The following is a 24489-nucleotide window of genomic DNA, read 5'->3' on the forward strand; positions in this document are numbered from 1 at the left end:
CTGTATTTTGAAAAACCCACAGGAGTTTTTCAATAAATGTGAATATTTGTAGCAATCTTGTAAGTTAATACCTGCAGTCAACTGGTGCAATACATTAGGCAATAAAGCAGATTGCGTTCTTAATTTCACCTGTCACAAATATTTTACATTATTAAGCTTACTATAGTGCCCCAGAACAGTTGAGCCAGTCACGTGTTCGTTTTAGAGAGCACAATAAGAGAAGCATGAGCTGTCCATAGCGTTCTATTGGAGAGTGTCTGTTGTGTGGAGGTAATGAAGTTACACTTGTATGCAATTTACAACTAAATGTTTGCCGTCAGATATCTTACAACTGCTTTCTGCCATGTTTTAGAAGTCAGAGAGCTCTGTTAAAGGCACAGCTGCCATTTTTCCCTGCGCTTCCTACTAGAGTTTTTTTCCTCCGTTCTTCTCTCCTCTGCTCCCCTCTTCTCGGTGTACACATATGGCTCTTTCTTCAGAAAACTATGCATCAAAACGTTGTTCATTTGCACAATTTCTCTCATTCACTTTCGCTTGTAAATGTCCACACTCACCGGAAATTACATTCGTAGCTACTAGATATGCTTGTATAACTTTAGGAGCTGGATTTGCCTATCTTAGCAATTATTTCATGTTAGTTTTCGCTTGTTAGCATTTAGCTAACAGTATCTTTGGGATTTTGCTATTACTTGTGCTAATCTTATTAGCATTTTAGTAATAGAGGCCCAATAGGATTTTTTGTGTGTTTTTAACGCATCCTTGTGTGCGATGTCAGTGATACCGTAAATCCGGGGATGGCAGAAGAACGGTATGAAAATCTCAATACCGCCCAAGCCGATTAACTGTATTTAATTACCAAAGCCCATTCATTTACATTTCAGTGAACATATTGATTGCTTTTGTGTTTTTGCATGATGTATTTAATGACATGTTACACCTTAGATGAGGATTATAAGCACATGTATCTGACCTGGATGTAAAAGACAGGCGTAGTCTGTAATAAAACCATTTGCACCAGCCCTCCCCTTGGGGGCCTGAACACAGTAGGAACCAAATCACTGGATATAAGGAGTGGTGTGGATGATAGATTCATATTGCATTTCCCCTGTAGGGATTTAAGAGAAAGGGCATTTCGGTTGTTCTGTCATGGCCTCAGCACTGTTTCAGAATGTGATAGGCTAATCCGCATACACTGCCTGGTGCTGCAGTTGAGTTACCTGCCACCAACGCATGGTGATGGTAGGCTCCTTGGAGCAGCAGAGGTTAAATTTATAACAGATGTAGTGTTTATATTCATGCTTCGGTGTGTCTATGCCAGGGCCTGCGTAAATTGCACTAAAATCAGCCTATCCTCTGCTGATTGCACCCACTCTTTCTCTCTGCCTCGCTCTGTCTCTCTCTCGCCCTCTCTCTGCATCTCTCTTTCTCTCTCTGCCTCTCTCTCTCTCTTTGCCTGTCTCTCGCTCTGCCTCTCTTGCTGCCTCACGCTCTCTCTCTTTCTCTCTCTCTCTCTCTCTCTCTCTCTTTCTCTCTCTGCTTCTCTCTCTCTCTCTCTCTCTCGCTACCTCTCTCTCTCGCTACCTCTCTCTCTCGCTGCCTCTCTCTCGCTCTCTCTCTCTCTCTCTCTCTCTCTCTCACTGCCTCTCTGAAGTTGAGAATGCTGACAGGAGGTATGGGTAAAAGTACGAGTCAAATTAGGGCAGCACACAAGGGACCATCTGATTCATATAACCTGCAGCCACGTAGACTAACCAATCCAACCACCCATAATATTATGGCAGTTTGTCACTCATAAATAATTATGTTGTTCATTGTTTCTTTATGTGACTTTAATTATGTAATTAATTTGGCAGGTGAGGTTTAGAAATAGATGGCCTGCAGTAATGGTACTTATCAGGGTTTAACTAAAGGTACCACCTGTAGGTTGATTGATTTGGTTTAACCCGTTTTTAAAGACTGATGAAGAAACCTCATGAATGCAAACCTCACACCCCCTTGTCATTCATTAGTCTAATGGCACCATCAGCAGTGGCAAAAAATCTTTGCTTTTTGTTTGGTTTACATTGGCTTCTTCCACTGTTTTTGAGAGATATTTTCGGCGATAGCAAGACAGTGTTTCTTCCCCTTCAACCCCCTTGCGCAACCTAATGCTGGAAACAAATATCTTTAGGTTGTCATCCAGATTCACATGTATCTATTTTCCAAGCTAAAGCACACTACATTTTACAAAAAAGTTTGCTCTGCTTCGTGTTTTCAATTTTGCCATGGAAAAAATATTGTGATACTGGTATCATCACAGCCCTACTGATGAATCTGTAATATCTTGCTAAAGCATCTGCGTTTGTTTGATTCCTCACAAAACTAGACACATTTTTGTGGGATTTGCATGGAATCTCATCGATTAGAAGGGTCCTTTGGGGGAAGGATAGTTGACATCTATCTGACATTTGTATCATAAAGCTTAATTGAGAAATAATGAATTGAAGTTGGAACATTTTACATTTTGGTCTTACCAAGGCCTCCTTTAAGACTCCATAATGTTTCATCTGTAGGTGCTACAAAGCAAAATATGGGGTCATATGACGCTTTAAACCTTGCTCTATAATATGAGTCATATTTTTATTTCAATAAAAACATTCTTACATTTATTTATGAATATGAAAAAATATGAATATTGAAAATAAACCATTTTAATTTGCCAAATGTTTCAATATATTGTTGAACATAGTATAAGTTCCAGTGTGGGATCTCTGCCAGTTACTTTATACAGAGAAATTGGCATTATAGGCAATGTACCCAATCACAGCCCTCCTTTTACTTGCATCATTGCACATCCTGCAAATCACCAGCAGAGGTTGATCATTTTGAATACATTTAACTCTGTTGACAATGCTTACAAATTGGATCATAACTCTAAAAGTAGCAGATATCCCACTCTGGAACTTTAATATACAGTGCCTTCAGAAAGTATTCAGACCCCTTGACTTTTTACACATTTTGGTACATTACAGCCTTACTCTAAAGTTGATTTATTTGTTTTTTTCCCCTCATCAATCTATACACAATACCCCATAATGACAAAGCAAAAACAGGTTTTTAGAAATGTTTTCTAATAGATAAAAAATAAAAATGAAATAACACATTTACATAAGTATTCAGACTCTTTACTCAGTAATATATTTAAGAACCGTTTGCAGTGATTACAGCCTTAAGTCTTTTCGGTATGATGCTACAAGCTTGGCACACCTGTATTTGTGGAGGTTCTCCCATTCTTCTCTGCAGATCCTCTCAAGCTCTGTCAGGTTTGATGGGGAGCGTCGCTGCACCGCATATTTTCAGGTCTCTCCAGAGATGTTTGATTGGATCCAAGTCCTTGCTCTGGCTGGCCACTCAAGGACGTTCAGAGACTTGTCCCGAAGCCAGTCCTGCATTGTCTTGGCTGTGTGCTTAGGGTCGTTGTCCTGTTGGATGGTGAACCGTTGCTCCAGTCTGAGGTCCTGAGCACTCTGGAGCAGGTTTTCATCAAAGATCCCTCTGTGCTTTGCTCCATTCATCTTTCCTTCTATCCTGACTACTCTCCCAGTTCCTGCCACTGAAAAACATCTCCACAGAATGATGCTGCCACCCCCATGCTTCACCTTAGGGATGGTGCTAGGTTTCCCCCAGACGTGACGCTTGGCATTCAGGCCAAAGAGTTCAATCTTGGTTTCATTAGACTAGAGAATCTTGTTTCTCATGGTCTGAGAGTCTTTAGGAGCCTTTTGGCAAACTCCAAGCTGGCTGTCAAGTGCCTTTTACTGAGGAATGGCGTCCCTCTGGCCACTCCACCATAAAGGCCTGATTGGTGGAGTGCTGCAGAAATGATTGTCCTTCTGGAAGATTCTCCCATTTTCACCTCCCTCTCTGATCAGTCTTCTCCTTGTATGAGCTGAAAGTTTAGAGGGACGGCCAGGTCTTGGTAGATTTGCAGTGGTCTGATACTCCATCCTTCCATTTCAATATTATCGAATGCACAGTGCTCCTTGGGATGTTTAAAGCTTGGGAAATATTTTTGTATCCAAATCCGGCTTTAAACTTCTTCACAGCAGTATCTCGGACCTGCCTGGTGTGTTCCTTGTTCTTCATGATGTTCTCTGCGCTTTTAACGGACCTCTGAGACTATCACAGTGCAGGTGCATTTATACGGAGACTTGATTACACACAGGTGGATTGTATTTATCATCATTAGTCATTTAGGTCAACATTGGATCATTCAGAGATCCTCACTGAACTTCTGGAGAGAGTTTGCTGCACTGAAAGTAAAGGGGCTGAATAATTTTGCACGCCCAATTTTTCAGTTTTTGATTTGTTAAAAAAGTTTGAAATATCCAATATGTCGTTCCACTTCATGATTGTATCCCACTTGTTGTTGATTCTTCACAAAAATATACAGTTTTATATCTTTATGTTTGAAGCCTGAAATGTGGCAAAAGGTCGCAAAGTTCAAGGGGGCCGAATACTTTCGCAAGGCACTGTATGTATTTGTAAGGGATAATCAATGAGGGGCTATGCATTCTATGGGAAATAATGAACGACGTGGAAGGTGTGTTCCACGAACTGCTAGCGGAGTGGAACTAACCTTCCATGGAGTTGCATTATTTTACTGAGATCGCATAGAGACCCGAGTTTATCCCTTTAATAACATGGCTATAATTTAACACATTATCCATTAGAAAAGTAGAAATGTGCTCAACATCCCACTCAAGTAGCTAGCAAGTTTACTAGATATACAGTAGTTGCCTTTGTAACCGAACAAATAGACTTGCTAGTTTAGCTAACCAAACCATCAGTCCTAGCTTGCTATTATGAAAATTGAATTAAACAATGCCAATAATGTTGACTTTTGCTTTCAAAGCAGCTCAAACATGTAAGAATGAACTAAAGCTATTGAATTCCACCGTGCTGATATACCGTGCGTTATAGGGAAATAATGCACACTCTAGAATGCCCTTCAAGCCAATCAGAAACGAGTACTGAACTGAAGCAGAAAACGCATTCACATACAGTTGAAGTTGGAAGTTTACATACACCTAGGCTGGAGTCATTAACTCGTTTTTCAACCACTCCACAAATGTGTTGCTAACAAACTATAGTTTTGGCAAGTCGGTTAGGACATCTAATTTGTGCATGACACAAGTCATTTTTCCAACAATTGCTTACAGACAGATTATTTCATTTATAATTCACTGTATCACAATTCCAGTGGGTCAGAACTTAACATACACAAGTTAAACAGCTTGGAAAATTCCAGAAAATTATGTCATGGCTTTAGAAGCTTCTGATAGGATTATTTACATAATTTGAGTCAATTGGAGGTGTACCTGTGGATGTATTTCAAGGCTTACCTTCAAACTCAGTGCCTCTTTGCTTGACATCATGGGAAAATCAAAAGAAATCAGCCAAAACCTCAGAAGAAAATAGATAGATTTCCACAAGTCTGGTTCATCCTTGGGAGCAATTTCCAAATGCCTGAAGGTACCTAGTTCATCTGTACAAAAAATAGTACCCAAGTATAAACACCATGGGACCACGCAGCTGTCATACCGCTCAGGAAGGCATCATGTTGTGGGGGTGCTTTTTTGCAGGAGAGACTAATGCACTTCACAAAATAGATGGCTTCATGAGGATGGAAAATTATGTGGATATATTGAAGCAAGACATCAGTCAGGAAGTTAAAGCTTGGTCACAAATGGGTCTACAAAATGGACAATGACCCCAAGCATACTTCCAAAGTTGTGGCAAAATGGCTTAAGGACAACAAAGTCAAGGTATTGGAGTGGCCATCACAAAGCCCTGACCTCAATCCTATAGAAAATGTGTGGGCAGAGCTGAAAAGCGTGTGCGAGCAAGGAGGCCTACAAACCTGACTCCGTTACTCCCAACTCTGTCAGGAGGAATGGGCCAAAATTCACCCAACTTATTGTGGGAAGCTTGTAGAAGGCTAACCAAAACATTTGTTCCAAGCTTAACAATTTAAAGGCAATGCTACCAAATACTAATTGAGTGTGTGAAAACTTCTGACCAACTGAGAATGTGATGAAAGAAATAAAACTTGAAATAAATAATTCTCCCTACTATGATTCTGACATCTCACATTCTTAAAATAAAGTGGTGATCCTGACTGACCTATTACAGGGAATTGTTACTCTGATTAAATGTCAGGAATTGTGAAAAACTGAGTTTAAATGTATTTGGCTAAGGTGTATATGTAAACTTCTGACTTCAACTGTAAGTTTTCACACACTGAGTCAATACATGTTAGAATCACATTTGGCAGGGATTACAGCTGTGAGTCTTTCTGGGCATGTGTCTAAGAGCTTTGCACTCCTGGATTGTACAACATTTGCCCATTATTATTTTTTTAAGGTATCCGTGACCAACATGGACATCACTGTATATGTCTACAATCCTTCCTCCAAAGGAGCCTTCTATGTATTACATTTTGTGAAAACCCACCAAAAGTATTGGCCCTTTGATCTCGTTTTTGAGGAATCACCCTACTGGAATAAATCCCTGACTAGTTATCTTCCCATTATGTGAACCAACGAGGAAGAGATTATGGCTGAGCAGCTAAGCAGAGCAGAAAGGGCTTCTGAGATGTGAAGTGAGACTCTAAATGACATGCCATTGTTAGTGACGTTATCTTGAAACCTAATTTAGCTTTCTCTCTCAAAACGCTTTGTTAATGTGCTGCTTTTGCAACTAGATTTACATATTGGGTATCATGTCACTTTCCGCTATTGTCCTTGATCTGCTGCTGTGAGGTTAAGTAAGTACTGAAGGGTGGTCACTGGTCAAGGTCAGGGGATAGGTCAGAGAGATGTAGACCACCCAGGGGTAGTGTCAAAGCAAATGGACAAAGTGGAGTAGTGCTGCCTGGAGAGTTGGATATGTTTCCCAACGGCCCACCTGGCGAAGGAAAGACGAGCGGTGTGAATTTTTTTTTTAAAAAGGTGTGATCTAGAACCTTAAAGGGTTCTTCGGCTGTCCCCATAGGAGAACCCTTTGAATTACCCTTGTTGATTGCAGGCAGAACCCTTTTGGTTCCAGGTAGAACCCTTTTGGGTTCCATGTAGAACCCTTTCTAGACGAAGAACCCTTTTTGAACCCTTTTTGTATGAGAAACGGTGACATACACTCTGAATTACATACAATTATTTATCCCATATTGGTTTTTCACAGTCAGGATAACCCAAGCTGTACTGTGCAAGTACACTAATAGTAGGCTTACTATTGAAACAGATAAAGTCAGAAATTCATGCACAGGTTTCTGCCAGGTAAGCACAGGCTATTTTGTAGCTAGTTAACATTTTACTTGCGAAAGTTTTATGGATTAGGCCTATCATTAGTGTCACTTTATTTTTCCTGTTCCCTCATTGTTTGAAACCTCTACGTTTTACTTCATATTATGATGGATGTCTTACCTTGCTTCAAAGTAGCCTATAGCCCACCATGGAAACGTGAGGCAATTATTTTATAAAGGCGTCCTCATATGCGTTCTCCTGTTCTATTGGTTTTATTTAATCTTTCTTTCATTGTCTAGGAGCCGAAGGCATTATCCTAGTCATATTAGCAACCCATGATAGTTGTTGCGTCTTTAGATCTCCCTCTTTTAAAATGTCTAATGGATATCTCCATCTCTGTCCATGAAACGGCTGGCATATGCAAAGAAATAATAGTTTATCAACATTTTAAGCTGCAGATTTTGATCTGTTCCATCAGCCTTATTAATTGATATGGCGTATACCTCCACTACTCTGATATCCATTGTGGGGATTTTTATTATTTTTTTATTTATTTAACTATGTAAGTCAGTTAACCTATTTGGGATAGGGGGCAGCATTTTCACTTTTGGATGAATAGCGTGCCCAGAGTGATCTGCCTCCTACTCTGTCCCAGATGCTAATATATGCATATTATTATTAGTATTGGATAGAAAACACTCTGAAGTTTCTAAAACTGTGAGTATAACAGAACTCATATGGCAGGTGAAAACCTGAGAAAAATCTAACCAGGAAGTGGGAAATCTGAGGTTTGTAGTTTTTCAAAGCTTGGCCTACCAAATACACAGTGTCTATGGAGTCAAGTTGCACTTCCTAAGGCTTCCACTAGATGTCAAATGTCTTTAGAAACTGGTTTGAGAATTCTACTATAAAGGAGGGGCTCATGAGACCTGTTTGAGTCAGTCGTCTGGCAGAGTGTCTCTGTTTCGTGACGCACGCTCCCAACAGAGTTGGCTCTCGTTCCAGTGCTTTTCTTCAGACATAGGAATTCTCTGGTTGGAACAGTATTGATGTTTTATGTTGAAAACATCCTAAAGATTGATTACATACATCGTTTGACTTGTTTCTACGAACTGTAATGGAACTTTTCGAGTTTTTGTCTGGACGAAGTGCTCGTGCCTCATGAAGGTGGATTACTGGGCTAAACACGCTAACAACAAGTGGCTATTTGGACATAAATGATGGACTTTATGGAACTTTATGGAACAAATCAGTCATTTATTCTCAAACTGGGATTCCTGGGAGTGCCTTCTGATGAAGATCATCAAAGGTAAGTGAATATTTATAGTGTTATTTCTAACTTCTGTTGACTCCAAAATGGCGGATATTTATTTGGCTGGATTGGGCTCTGAGCGCCGTTCTCAGATTATGCTTTTTCCGTAAAGTTTTTTGGAAATCTGACACAGTGGTTGCATTAAGGAGAAGTCAATCTTTAATTCTGTGAATAACACTTGTATCTTTTATCAATTTTTATTAGGAGTATTTCTGCAAAATCACTGGATGTTTTGAAATCAAAACATTACTGCACATAACGCGCCAATGTAAACTGAGATTTTTGGATATAAATATGCACATTATCGAACAAAACATACATGTATTGTGTAACATGATGTCCTATGAGTGTCATCTGATGAAGATCATCAAAGGTTAGTGATTAATTTTATCTATATTTCTGCTTTTTGTGACTCCTATCTTTGGCTGGAAAAATGGCTGTTTTTTTTTGACTTGGCGGTGATCTAACATAATCATATGTTGTGCTTTCGCTGTAAAGCATTTTTGAAAATGGACACGATGGGTAGATTAACAAGATGTTTAGCTTTCATTTGCTGTATTGGACTTGTTAATGTGTGAAAGTTACATATTTCTAAAAAATATTTTAGAATTTTGCGCACTGCCTTTTCAGCGGAATGTTGTCGAGGGGTTCCGCTAGCCTAGCTATTACAGAGAACAAATACCATGCTTTTGTTTGAGAAGAGCAATCAACAACAGAAACATTTTCCGCCATGGCAGTTTTTACACATTCACATCTGAAGGTAAAATTATGACTTACATTCTAATATCTTGCTCTTATTTCTCTTCCTGAGGGTCCCAGTGATCAAATGAAGTGCCGTTTTCTTTGATAAAAATCCATTTTTATAGCTTAAATCGAAACATTTTTAACCCGTTTGTGCCGTGAATTCCATCTCTATCATTTTTTTACGGAGCATTCGACGTAATTACACATGGTAAACCATTATTTATCTAGTCATGGTTGGTTTCAGTGCATTCCTCTGGATGTTTGCAACACACCCAAACGTCATTGTTTTTTTGCGGGGAGTATTGACCGAAGTGAACTGATTTGAAGACAACGAGCAATGACTCTCTTGCGCACCAATCATTTTAGCGAAGCTTCGCTGATGGACTGTATTTCTGCCCAATGACCACTGATCTTCTTGAAATCTAGCTGGGTAGATAGCCAATGAGCTGAGGTAAACGCCAGTATGTAATGGTTTTGGGTTGGACCACCATTCCTTGTTTGTAAACGCATGCGTAACGAACTCCATTCTCGTCTTGATGATCAGAGGAGTTGCTGTGAGGCTTGTTACGCACAGCTGTATTTCGGAAAGTTGTATTTTCAACGATTTCGTTGAAGATATCATGGCGAATAAATCAGGAAAAGCGAAGTCAAAGTCTAAAGTGAAAGTGAAAAAGTGAAAGTGAGACAGATTTTTAGTTTTAGGAATCTTTGAGTGTTATGATTTAAATAGGAACTGAGGAGCTGTTTCTGCAAGGACAGGACGTACTTCTGGACGGGTAAGTGCTAATGCCCCCCCCAAAAAAATTTTTTTTTAATTAATTTGCAATGAAGTGTGTGTGTGTTGGTTTGTTTGGGTGTGTGTGCATATATATATATTCCATGTCAGATATATATATATTTCCATGTCAGATTATATTTTCCATTTTTTTTATTCAAATGGAATGGAGTAGAACAGCAAACACACACATGGCCACTGCGCCTGCTACTCCTCTCCATTTCCATATGAAATAGCCATTGGGTGCTGTTCAGGGAAGGGCAGGCCCACAACAATGGCCGGAGTTGAACGGAACAGCACTTCACCTTAGTGACTGTTCCCTCTGCTCTATACAATACATATCTGTTTATTTTATGTGATGATAAAAGGCTCATACAATACAAATATTTTTTTATGTTTTCTTTCACGATGATAGCGACTCCGACTGGGAGCCCCCGGTGCCAAGCTGCCCGCTCTACCTCTGCCCCCTGTGGTGTTCATAAGCCACAGTTCATTACTGCAGGCATGACTGTGCCTCAGAGCCAAAAGGGCACAGCATGGAGGCGTCGTTGTGTTCTGTGTCGCATGAACTGCACCACTTGTTCAGTTTGCCTCTGCTTTAAATCAGAAAGAGACTGCTATGGGACATGGCACAGGCAGCAAAATATTGTGTCGAGGACGACGAGTTGAGTTTTTACCAAAAGTTATATTAGTTATATATAGTTATATTTTGGTTTAATCTGACCATATGACATTCTCCCAATCTTCTTCTCGATCATCCAACTGCTCTCTAGCAAACTTCAGACGGGCCTGGACATGTACTGGCTTAAGCAGGGGGACACGTCTGGCACTGCAGGATTTGAGTTCCTGGCGACGTAGTGTGTTACTGATGGTAGGCTTTGTTACTTTGGTCCCAGCTCTCTGCAGGTCATTCACTAGGTCCCCCCCGTGTGGTTCTGGGATTTTTGCTCACCATTCTTGTGATCATTTTGACCCCACGGGTGAGATCTTGCGTGGAGCACCAGATCGAGGGAGATTATCAGTGGTCTTGTATGTCTTCCATTTCCTAATAATTGCTCCCACAGTTGATTTCTTCAAACCAAGCTGCTTACCTATTGCAGATTCAGTCTTCCCAGCCTGGTGCAGGTCTACAATTTAGTTTCTGGTGTCCTTTGACAGCTCTTTGGTTTTTGCCATAGTGGAGTTTGGAGTGTGACTGTTTGAGGTTGTGGACAGGTGTCTTTTATACTGATAACAAGTTCAAACAGGTGCCATTAATACAGGTAACAAGTGGAGGACAGAGGAGCCTCTTAAAGAAGAAGTTACAGGTCTGTGAGAGCCAGAAATCTTGCTTGTTTGTAGGTGACCAAATACTTATTTTCCACCATAATTTGCAAATAAATTCATAAAAAATCCTACAATGTGATTTTCTGGATTTGTTTTTCTAATTTTGTCTGTCATATTTGAAGTGTACCTATGATGAAAATTACAGGCCTCTCTCATCTTTTTAAGTGGGAGAACTTGCACAATTGGTGGCTGACTAAATACTGTTTTGCCCCACTGTACATTTGACAATCAAATTCCCCCATACTCTTTATCAATGTCTCGTGTTGGCAGTCTTAAGGACAGAGGAGTTCATCTTCACCACTTTGTGAAGCAATGTTGCATTCCTCACATCATACCTTTTTTTTCTCTTGCTGGTGTCTGGCGGAGCACCCTTAGAATCACTCATGCTCTACTAAAAACATGTCAGTGGTGTCATAAGCCCTTTCCTCCATGAACACCCCTTCCCAGAACCTATGAAGTTACTGAATTATAGATGAATTGTAGTTTGTTGTGTATCAAGAAACAGTGCTGTGTTCTACTGACCCACATCTGGTTACAAGAATAGAGCAATAGAGTTGAGATGTACGTTTTGTTTATTGTATTCTGCTGCATTTTGACCTCTTTAGTCTGGTTTTTCAAAGAGGTTTTAAAGTTTGGTGTTATTGGTACATAATCTCTTTGTCAAGAGAGCATCTATAATAGTCACAACTGAAAGCCAGTGGTCACCAACCGGTCGACCATTCCTAGTCGATCACCAAACATTTCAGTGAAAAAGCCACTGTGATATCAGGCTGTGAGAAAGGCTTGCTCTCCTTTTATTTTATCATTCATGTTGCACTGTGGGCGGTAGGTGCACTTGATTCAGAAGCCTTGCGCACCTGGTAAGCAAAGTATTTTCTATTTTGAACCATTGAATTTGTCTGAAAAGAGGATCGCCGCCTACCAGGCGGACCGGAGGATCTGTGGGTAAATCAAGTGCGTCTACTGCGCTGGCCAATTGGATAGCTCAAATCACAGTGCCTACAGAGCTTCTACAACCCCGGCCACAGCAAAGTTTGACACTAGCCTAAGTAAGATTTAATAACTTTTAAAACCATGACCAGAGCGAAAACTGTCAAAGAATACAGCAAAGAGCTGCTGTTTTTATAATTATTTATGTTAAAAAAAAATATTCAGCACTGTTTTTATTCAACACTATTACAAAACAGAAAACGTGCTTCTCCCTCCTTCCAGCTGAGACTAATGGTGTGTTAAAACAACTGGGGACTCGGAAATCTCAGACTTCCGTGCGTTCAAGACAACTGGGAAAAAACGTGATCCAACTGGGGATTTTTAAAAATGTTTTATTGTTTTAATTTATTTATTTGTATTTAACCTTTTATTTAAGTAGGCAAGTCAGTTAAGAACAAATTCTTATTTACAATGACGGCCTACCCCGGCCAAACCCTAACCCCAACGACGCTGGGCCATTTGTGCACAGCCCTATGGGACTCCCAGTTCCAAGTTGGAAACTCTGACATCTTTCTAGACCCCTGACTTTCCGACCTGAAGATCACTGACGTCCCAGTTGTCTTGAAAGCACCATGTCCATCAGATGCAGGTACACCAGTAACATAAAAAATCTAATTATTTCAATTCATGCTCCGCTGTGCTTCGCAAGTGCTACTCCACCTGATCTATTTTGTAATCAAAGGTCAAGTTTTGAAATATAATATGGTCTGAGAATAACAATATTTCAGGCCAGGCGTACAGCCAATATGCTGTGATAATATATTAGGCCTACTGCACAAACCTCATTCCTACATAACTATTTTTATTAGGTTAATGTTGCATCTTCTATGTCATGTTTAAAAAATAATCCTGAGGGGTAGATCTTGACTAAGAAAAGGTTGTTGACCACTGCTATAAGTCATATTACAGTTCAAATTGTATACTTTGCCACAAGCCTATTCATTTGTCAGAAGCCACTGTGTGCTGTTGCCTTCGTACTGCACAGGAGATTAGGCATGGGGTTTTGGCACTTTACACAAACCACCTCTCCTTGAGTGTGGGAGAGGCAGCAGATGTGACTGTTTTTCTGATGTGTGTTGCCGTTGGGTCATCAAAAAAATATGCGGAAAGAGAATGGAGACTAGCTGAGATAAGGTCTGGATCAGCGAGTAGCAACACCTGGTCTGTTGTTTTGTTAAAAGCAGTAAAATATATAAGGCTTCATGTAGATTGTTTTTAGCCAAAAAGTAGGCTATAATAAAAGTTATGTTGTGATTCACGCCTATTTTGTCCGATTATTTTAGGCTGCAGCTCAAACTGCTGTCTGCTCTCCCGTCTGAAGTCTGTGGGCTAAAATGTTTACTTGAATTCAAATGGAGCTTTTTGGATATGCACTTCATTTATCATTCTGTTTCCGTATGGGTCTTTAGCTATCCCCTTTCTTCCTCCAGGTCCTTTTTGATGGCCCTCAGTGCAGAACTATCCTCTCCAAAGGATGATCAAGGATAAAAAAAAAGTTTCACAGGGAAGGGAAGGGAATGGATATGGAAATTAGCTCTACACACTATTTGTAACGTACATATTCTAGAAATTGCTTTCACTGATATCTCCTTGATGGTTCGATTTTTTTTTTCAAAGTACAGGAGAACTAACTGAGTGGAGTGAAACCCACAAACGCTTCAAAGTTAAAACAACATTTGGAGGACCCAAGGGTTTACTATTTCAAGCATAGCGTTATGAAGGGCCCTGCTAACATCAACAGGATATATTTCAAAGACGAGAGGAGGCAAAAAAAGTTATTAAGCTGTCAGTTGCATTCTCTCAGGGCGACCTGCCTTTGGTATAGTATAACATAATGCATAATGTCAAGGTTGTAGACCAAATAGAGATGAGGTTAATACAATTCAGTGTCTATAGGGTTTCACATGAAATTCCAATAATAGTAATGCATACCTTGAAATCTCACGTTGAATGTCCTCTCCACCCACCTCGAGGTAGAGGAATTTGTGTTTTGTGTGTGCAGAAATTACATGGTCAGACCCACCCCCAACCACACACACAGAGACACTAGGGATTTGTGTTTTCTTGTAATTGCCACGTCCAAAATCCTATCTTCTGGGATGTGGAACTTGTAAATACCTGGGGGATATTTACTTTCTGTCACCATTTTGGCAATCCATTATTTGTGCCTCTTAATTATATTAGTGAGCAGGTTGCAAGATATATTGTTCTAATCAGAATGCATCAGGCCCATTTAATGAGATTGTCAAGTGTCGCTAAAAGCTAATTAGATATAAATAAGCCATTTAGTTAATCCTGTTTTTTTTTCTATTTCATCTCCAGAGACTATGAAAGGCTGTTGACGACTAACTCTGCCATTGGCTGAAAGGGAACCCAGGAGAGCAGCCTGAGCACGTAGGTTGTGTGTGCAGGGAAAGAACCAACAATGGCCGCCCATCGAATCAGGGCGACCAACAACATTGCACTGCCACGCTGCAAGTCAGAGGGGACACTCATTGATCTCAGTGATGGAGTCTCTGAATCTAACTGCCTCACAGATGTCAAAGGTATGCTAATGAAGTTTATTCATATTTGAGATATTTTGTTGTAGTATTGATTACCTGTTAACAGATTGACTTTTTTGGTGTTCTTTTTTTTGTTGCAGTGCCTTCTCCCAGTGCCTTAAGACTGGACGCCACTGCCTCCTTTGGCACTGCCAGGGAAGTCATTGCAATTAAGGATTACTGTCCCTCCAGCTTTACCACCCTCAAGTTCTCCAAGGGAGAACATCTCTTTGTGCTGGACACATCGGGTGGAGAGTGGTGGTACGCCCACAACAGCACTGAGATGGGTTACATCCCTGCAGCATACGTCCAACCCATCAACTACCGGGACTCCTCATTCAGTGACAGTGGTATGATCGACAGCCTAGGAGACTGCTCTGTTGAGGAGGGAGCCAAGGAGCTGGACCTCCTTGAAGATTGGACCGGGGTGTTCCTGAAACCCACTGCCCCCCAAAACGGGAACCCCTTTGCCCCCCATCACCAGCCCCTTAGTCGTAGCGCCACCAACCCTTTCCTCAATGGAGCCCTTCAGGGTTCGCTGGATCAGAACAGTAATGAAAACAGTAAGTCAGTGGATCTTCTTCTTTTTGACACAGCACCCTCTGTCCCACCAAACTCCACCAGCAGCACTGTCAACATCAATGGCTTTGGCAGTGACATCTTTGATCTGAACCACATCAGCCCCAGCCTGGGAGTGGGCCAGACCTTACGCAGGGACAACCCATTCTTCAGGAGCAAGCGATCCTATAGTCTCTCAGAACTTTCCATCCTGCAGGCTCAGAATGACGCCCCAAAGGCATCCTCCAGTTTCTTTGGAGGCCTGAAAGCACCTGCGCCTGAGCAGTTCCAGAGCCGAGAGGATTTCCGGGAAGCATGGCTCAATCACCGCAAGCAAGCCAGGTCCTGCCATGACCTGGACTCCTTGGGCCAGAACCCAGGCTGGGGCCAAACGCAGCCGGTAGAGACCAACATTGTCTGTCGTTTAGACAGTTCTGGAGGAGCTGTCCAGCTTCCAGACACCAGCATCAGCATTCACATCCCTGAGGGCCACGTGGCCCCTGGAGACACCCAGCAGATCTCCATGAAGGCCCTGCTGGACCCGCCTCTGGAACTCAACAATGACCGCTGCACCACTGTGAGCCCCGTTGTGGAGATCAAACTCAGCAACATGGAGACCAAAACCACAGTCACCCTTGAGATGAACGTGTCAGTTGTGGTGAAGAAGGAGAGCAGACAGACGACAGAGGTCATGTGTGTGAGGAGTGACTGCAAGGAGGGCCCCTACACTCCAATCCCACAGGCGTACATGTATGGGGACACCGTCCAGGTCTGTCTAGATTACCTTGAACCCTGCATGTATGTGTCTGTTGTGGCCCAGGCACAGTCGGTTGCTCCAGGCACCACAGTTTGGGATAACGTGGTGAAAAAGGTCACCCTGGGCGTCTATGGGCCTAAGCACATTCACCCATCCTTTAAGACTGTGGTGGCTATCTTCGGCCATGACTGTGCCCCAAAGACATTACTGGTGAGTGAGGTGGGGAGGCAGGCCCACTCTGCTCCTCCAGTGGCCCTTCAGCTCTGGGGGAAGCACCAGTTTGTCCTGGCTAGACCACAGGATCTTCGGGTCGGGGTTTACTCCAATATGGCCAACTATGAGGTCAAGGACAGTGAGCAGGCCAGGGTGGTCAGGGGGTTCCAGGTCAAACTGGGAAAGGTTAGCCGGCTTGTCTATATGATTGCCTCACGCACTGCTGACGATGTCTCAGATTTCACATTGCGGGTCCAGGTCAAGGATGACCAGGACTGTATTCTCGCCCAGTTCTGCGTTCAAACACCAACACCTCCACCCAAGACTGGTCCACGGACGTCTGCGCAGAGGCGCTTCCTGAAGAAGAAGGAAGTAGGGAAAATTGTTTTGTCCCCTCTGGCCATCACTAACAAGTACCCTGTGTTCCATGACCAACGAATCCACAACCTGAAGTTTGGTAAATTTATCAAAACAGTCATCCGTCAGACCAAGAACCAATACTTACTGGAGTACAAAAAGGGGGATTACGTTGCACTTCTGAGCGAGGAGAAAATCAAACTGAAGGGACAGTTGTGGACTAAGGAATGGTACATTGGTTACTATCATGGTAGGACAGGACTTGTCCATGCAAAAAATGTTCTGGTGGTGGGGAAAGTGAAGCCCATATACTTCAGCGGTGCTGAACTTACCACTACACTCTTACTGGAGCAAATACTTAAGCCCAGCAAGTTCCTGACGTACATCTATGCCTCTGTAAGGACTATACTGATGGAGAACGTAGGAAGCTGGAGGGCGTTTGCTGATGCCCTGGGTTACGTCAACCTACCACTGACACATTTCTGCCGTACAGAGCCTGACAGTGAGCCTGAGAGGGTGGCATCTGTTCTGGAGAAGCTGAAGGAGGACTGCAACAATGCAGAGGGCAAGGAGAGGAAGTCCTTCCAGAAGGAACTGATGACTGTAAGTAATGGCCTAGGGCAGGGTTCCCCAACTGGAGGCCCGCAAGCCGAATTTGGCTCATGAGTGGTGTTATTCCCCCCCTCCACCCCAAAGTTTTCTGAGCAAAAAAATATAAAATTATACAGTACTAGCCAAACGTTTGGACACGTACTCATTCCAGGGTTTTTCTTTAGTTTTACTATTCGTGTAGTAACTAAAAAAGTGTTAAACAAAAAAATATATAGCATCCAACCTTTGCCTTGATGAAGCTTTGCACACTCTTTGCATTCTCTCAACCAGCTTCATGAGGTAGTCACCTGGAATGAATTTCAATGAATAGGTTTCCCTTGTTAATTTGTGGAATTTCTTTCCTTAAAGAATCTAAAATATATTTAGATTTGTTTAACACTTTTTATGGTTACTATATGTGTTATTTCATAGTTTTCAATGTCTTCACTATTATTCTACAATATAGTACAAATAAAGAAAAATCCCAGAATGAGTAGGTGTTCAAACTTTTGACTGGTAGTGTGTGTGTGTGTGTGTGTGTGTGTGTGTGTGTGTGTGTGTGTGTACATACCGTTGAAGTCAGAAGTTTACATACACCTTAGTCAAATACATTTAAACTCAGTTTTTCACAATTCCCGACATTTAGTCCTAAGAAAAATTCCCTGTCTTACATCAGTTAGGATCACCACTTCATTTTAATAATGTGAAATGTCAGAATAATAGTACAGACAATTATTTATTTCAATTATTTCTTACATCACATTCCCAGTGGGTCAGAAGTTTACATACACTCAATTAGTATTTGGTAGCATTGCCTTTAAATTGTTTAACTTGGGTCAAACGTTTCGGGTAGCCTTCCACAATAAATTGTCCCTTTCCTCCTGACAGATCTGGTGTAACTGAGTCAGGTTTGTAGGCCTGCTTGCTCTCACATGCTTTTTCAGTTCTGCCCACAAATTTTCTATGGGATTGAGGTCAGGGCTTTGTGATGGCCACTCCAATACCTTGACTTCGTTGTCCTTAAGCCATTTTGCACAACTTTGGAAGTATGCTTGGGGTCATTGTCCATTTGGAAGACCCATTTGCAACCAAGCTTTAACTTCCTGACAATGTGTTGAGATGTTGCTTCAATATATCCACTTAATTTTACCCCCTCATGAAGCCATCTTTTTTGTGAAGTGCACCAGTCCCTCCTGCTGCAAAGCACTCCCACAACATGATGCTGCCACCCTCGTGCTTCACAGTTGGGATGGTGTTCTTCAGCTTGCAAGCCCCCCCCTTTTTCCTCCACACATAACGAGGGCCATTATGGCCAAACAGTTCTATATTTTTTTCATCAGACCAGTGGACATTTCTCCAAAAAGTACGATCTTTGTCCCCATGTGCAGTTGCAAACCGTAGTCTGGCATTTTTTTGTGGTTTTGGAGTAGTGGCTTCTTCCTTGCTGAGAGGACTTTCAGGTTATGTCGATATAGGACTCATTTTAATGTGGATATAGACACTTTTTGTACCTGTTTCCTCCAGCATCTTCACAAGGTCCTTTGCTGTTGTTCTGGGATTGATTTTCACTTTTCACACCAAAGTACGATCATCTCTACAAAAGTATCTATATCCACATTTTTTTTTTACTAGGATTAAATGTCAGGAATGATGAAAAACTGAGTTTAAATGTAGTTGGCTAATGTGTATGTAAACTTCCAACTTCAACTGTATGTACATATTCCATTAAAAATCTGCCGTTTCCAGCTACAATGTGTGTATAAATATTGTGTGTACAATATTATATATAAATACATACACATAACTTTTTTGTATTATTGTTGGACATGAAATACTTTTAAAAACACCAGAAAATTAGTATCAAGTGATTTTCAATTTTGGAAATTTGTTCCCAAGTATTCCCACGCATAATAGAGAGACGTGATCATATACGAATCTAAGCAATGTTTGAAATTATTATATTTTAGTTCAATGTTATCTGTTTGGGCTTCAGTCTTAAATGGTTGTCTATATCTTTCAATCTTTTTTTTGCGTGATTCACTTTTTTTTTATTTCTATATAGCCATGTTTCCATCCAACCATTTTTTGGTGTTGCCCTCGACAAGCACACCTGATTCAACTTGTCAACTAATCACCAAGTCGTCAATGAGTTGAATCAGATGAGTTTGTCTGGGGCTTCAACAAAAATGTGTGCTGTTGAGAATACTGGAGGACTGGAGTTGGGAAACACAGACGTAGGCTTTACCCACACACTAGCTGAAAGTTGTTGGCTAGAGTGCACGTGCCAAGACCAGAGTGGGCACATTTGCTATATAACACATTGTTTTGGGACAAAACCATCAGTAAAGTTGAAAATGTGATGGAAATCCATTTAAACTAGTATTTGTTATTCCGTACATGGGAATTTAACCACAAAAGTCATTTTATGTTCACTTCATCACGCACAGCCTTTTATCCGCAACCAGTCAGTTTGATAGAAACGCTTCGCTGGTTGGGAAAATGCGCATATTTATAATATTTGCATGAAAATCTGTCGCCAATTGGATGGAAACCGAGGTTATGTGTTTAGCACTTTTGTTTCTTCTGTTTGTTCTAGTGTGCATATTTGTGTCTTGTGTTTGGTCTTGTGTGTGCGCTGTGCCTGCATCTGTCTCTATACTTGTGTGTCTAGCTTAGGTCTTTTTCAGGTCAGTCGTGGCTTTGGTTCCTTATCTACTTACAGCTGCCTGAGGCTATGGTCCAGTGGGCAGTCAATAAGTGCTGCGTGGGCATCAGGGTCTTATGGGGACTAGGGAGTTGTGGAGAGCAGCAGAATATTTTGGCACAGCACGAACCCACACCTCTGTCTCGAAAACATTGAGTTAGAGATACTGTATGTGCTGCATTCGTGAATGCAAATCATGGCTCAGCCTGTGTTGATAATGCTCCGTCTTCATTTCTAGTCATAATGTGTAAACCAAAACCTACAGGAATACAACCATACTGTCAAACACTTTTTATGAAAAAGTCCTTGGTTTGATTTTGGAAGTGATAATCAGTGTTTTGACCATTGTAGATGGTGTCGAGCAGTGACTGCTGAGGCTCGGATGGCTCATCATAATCGCTGGAATTGAGTGTAATGGATGGAATGGTATCAAACATATTAAAACCATGTGTTTGATACCATTCCATTCACTCCATAATGAGCCGTCCTCACCTCAGCAGCCTCCGCTGGTGTCGAGAATAATTAGCATCGGTGTTTCCCCTAGGATGTTTTTTAGCAGCAGTTGCAAAGTTAGCAGGGAGGGCGTGGTAGTGGGCACGGCCAATGGCGTGGTTTTAGAAGCCCTCGTCTTGGACGCAGACACAAAATGCTTATTTTCTTGTAATTCTACACATTTTGCTATGGGGCGGAGAGAACATTTTACAGGTTTAAAGCTATTTTATACAATTGTACACATTTTACCATGGCTTATTCAATGTTCTTATGCTTTCTGAGTGACACAAACGTTATAACAAAATCAATATGTATCTGCCATGACGTTTTTTTGAATTTTAGATTCTCCCTGACTGTCTAGTTTTTATTTTGGTGATTTTTAGTTCTTAAAGATCTTATTTCAAAAATATATAGTGTAGCTCCATTATCTTTTTCTACATCCTTTGTATCATGTTTTAGTCATCCCGATAAAACATTTTTGGGTGTTGGGGTCAGCAATTTAGCCCTGACACTTTTCAATGAACATGGAGGAAACACTGAACATGATTGAAGAATAGAGCCATAGAAGCATGTCATACTGTATGGATTAGCAGTATATCTGATGAATATTCTTCACCTCATGTTGCTGAGGGAGTGCAGAGAGTATCACTTTGCTCTCTGTTCTCTTTGATAGGTGAAGTTCATGTCACGCCGTAACAATGACATTGATATGAGGTGAGACGGTTTCCCCTCAAAAGTGTCTGAGACGGAAGAGCGGGCACACACCAGATATAACTTTTGTTGTAATCTTTAAACATCTGCATTATTCAGTCGGCTCTGTCCCCATTGTTGACCCTGTCGTGTCAAGACTCGTTTACACTGTAGCCTCACCCCACCCACCAATAGACCAGAAACCAGCTGGTTTGGGCCTGACTTGGAAACTTTCCTGCAAACCCAACCCTTGTCTGTCTGTTTCCCTTTCTCACATTATTGTGTGCAAAGATGTTGTCCTCAAGACAGTTTCATTCAGTATTTCCCAGTATTGCTTTTGGAAAAATTGGCAGCAGGCCCTGCAATAAGTTTCTATGCAGAACAAAATTGAACATTTTTTCAATATGTAGTCTCTCCTTCATGTTTCAAAGTGTTGACAACCTCTGAGATGTGATGTTGATTTGAAATCATTTATTTTTTTTGTCATCTGCGTGCCAATATCATTCCAAGTTCGATACAGTGTGTGTTGGGTAAGAACGTTCACAAACTTAAAGAGAAAGAATACTCAACGTCAGCCTCACTCGCTCTCACTGCCAACATAATGATTTTCTTTTTTTCAATAACATCCCTTTGTTGAAGTCTCTTAGAGGTCATGGTCATAATAGAACAGGCTCTGAGGTAGGATGGAACATAAACACTATATAATTTACGCCGGGTTGTAAACACCAATTACAACCATTTAGAGACATGGGGGAACTTCAGTGAGGAGAAGAACTATATAAAGACGAGTCCGTGGTGGAGAAGACATGTCCTCCACAACACTTCCCATTTCTCAGGCTCAGTTGTTTGGTGTACACTACGTAATGATGTGATAGAATCAGTACTATTAATTGGGTGTGTTTTCCCCTTTTCAAATGTACATAGAACATGTTGGCAAATAGGATGCACTTCATTGGATGGACCTTTGGAAGCGATGGTGCAGCAACCAGTCATACTGATATCCTTACAGAATTCAAAAGTATTCACAAAGCAAGTGGCATACTTAGAGCAAACTCATCCAGCCGTGCATGCATAGAATGTACAACTCCTGATGAATAACTACCAAAGACATCAACAAACACTCTTAGTTTATTTATGGAAAATACTGCAATCTAAACAACTTCACACAAGGTTATTTGGTACTTATGCAACAAGAGTTGAAATGGGCACTATAAAGTTAGTATCCACTTCCTTCCACTGAGAGGATGTTAGTGTTATTTAAGCCCAGCTAAGATATCCTCACATTCCACGGCAGGCTACAAGGGAACCAACGCATACCGGGTGGATAACTGTTTGCAACCAGTGTGTCTACACCAATCCACCTATCCAGCTTCACAGATTAGGATTGATGTCTAGGTTAGGCTAATCCAATGTAGGTAGCCGCTGTTCCTGTGTGCACAACAATAACAAAACAGTTGCCGCTTGTTCACCCTGGTTTTTCTCGAGGAGTTTTGTGTACTGATTTTTTTTGCAACTGTTTATCCCCCAAACAATAGATTACTTACATAGTGGTGGGCTTCAATTGCGGTCTTCTGAGACTTTGTATGTGGCTGTCAATTTAATTACCGTCTCCTACGTCTCTCGGCAATTAAGTGTTTTCTCTGACACTGAAAATAATCCCTCCTGATTCGCTTGCATATCATTTGACGGAGAGCTAAGAGTGTATTTTTAGATGCAAAGGAAATCAAATATTGTGTGCACCTCAGAGGGAGATGACAGCCTTTGTGCTTGAGTATCTGAAGGCATGCACATTTTATCTCATTGTTCAGGAAGAAAGGAATTATCAGCAGTGTTAGGCATGGGCCTATATCCACACATCCCAAATAGAGAAAGATTCCTCTTATTTGCCCCCTCCACTTCCCCCTTTTGTCCCTTTCTTAGTTGGTAGAACTGCATTGCCTGTAGTAATTGCCTATTGAAACATAATCACAATTAATTAACACTTTCTATTTCAAAACAAATATATGGAAAATGATTTTGCATATGGTAATGGTGAACACATTGAACTCTACTGCGAAACCACAAAACAGTAGTGCCCATGTTCATCCAAATCTAGGAGCGAGCTTGTAAATTAAACTTTGTTTTAATGAAACCTGCAATGCCTATGAGGTTATCTAATCACCACATATGATCAAGTATGTTTTGTACATTCTGTTAATTTTGCATTTTTATTTCATTCAAGACTCAGCCCTGATATGCTTTTGTGATCTAGCTAATTTGCCCATGACTGATTGTGTAGGAGTTGAGCTATGGATGTATAATTCAGAGCTGGGTTAATCAAGTACTAATTGTAGTTCAGTCGAATCTACATTTGACAACAAAAAAGCAAAACAGATTTTGAGCCTGATAATTAAGCCGACTACAACAGAAAGTATTCTCTTCCTGGTACATACATACAATCCTCTAGGCTTTGGAGAACAAGCCTGTAACAGGTGCGCTGGGAGTCGGGAAGCAAGTTCAGGGAGTGAATCATTTAATCAATAAACAAAACCTAATACAGAACAAGAAACACGAACAACGCACAGACATGAAACTGAAACAGAAATAATAACACCTGGGGAAGGAACCAAAGGGAGTGGCATATATAGGGAATGTAATCAGGGAAGTAATGGAGTCCAGGTGAGTTTGATGACATGCTGGTGCGTGTAACTTGAGTGACAGGTGTGCACCATAACGAGCAGCTTGGTGACCTAGAGTGCCAGAGAGGGAGTATATATGACAGTACCCCCTCCCCAACGTGCAGCTCCAGCCGCAGGACACCGACCAAAGGGACGATCCCGGGGATCAGGAGCGGACCGGTAACCTCTGCTGAGGCGCAGGAGCCTGGCGAACTGAGAGGGAATATACGTGACAGTACCCCCTCCCTGGTGCCCAGCTCCACCCGCAGGACGCCAACCAAGTGGTTGATCCCGGGGATCAGCAGCGGACCAGTCGCCTTCGCTGAGGCGCAGAAACTAGACAAGCCAGCTGAGGAGTAGGAGCCGGATGAGGAGTAGGAGCCCGACGAGCCAGCTGATGCTTGAGAATCTGATGAGCCGGATGAGGCGTGAGAGCCCGACGTGCCAGCTGAGGCTTGAGAATTCGACGATCCGACCGAGGCTTGAGAATTCGACGA

General features: G+C 41.5%; 1 protein-coding gene across 1 annotated transcript in view; it reads left to right on the forward strand.

Annotated features, from left to right (window-relative positions):
- The window catches only part of LOC110520178 (SH3 domain-binding protein 4), a 58493-nt gene that overhangs the window by 21241 nt on the left and 12763 nt on the right, over positions 1 to 24489 (forward strand). Inside the window, exons 2-3 of the mRNA XM_021597312.3 lie at positions 14753 to 14976; positions 15075 to 17461. Coding sequence (XP_021452987.1) covers positions 14856 to 14976; positions 15075 to 17461 — 2508 coding nt within the window. The 5' untranslated portion in view covers positions 14753 to 14855. The remainder of the gene's footprint in view (positions 1 to 14752; positions 14977 to 15074; positions 17462 to 24489) is intronic.

Source organism: Oncorhynchus mykiss, chromosome 3 (genome assembly GCF_057628025.1).
Source record: "Oncorhynchus mykiss isolate SJ-2025 chromosome 3, ASM5762802v1, whole genome shotgun sequence".
In the NCBI taxonomy this organism is placed as follows: domain Eukaryota; kingdom Metazoa; phylum Chordata; class Actinopteri; order Salmoniformes; family Salmonidae; genus Oncorhynchus; species Oncorhynchus mykiss.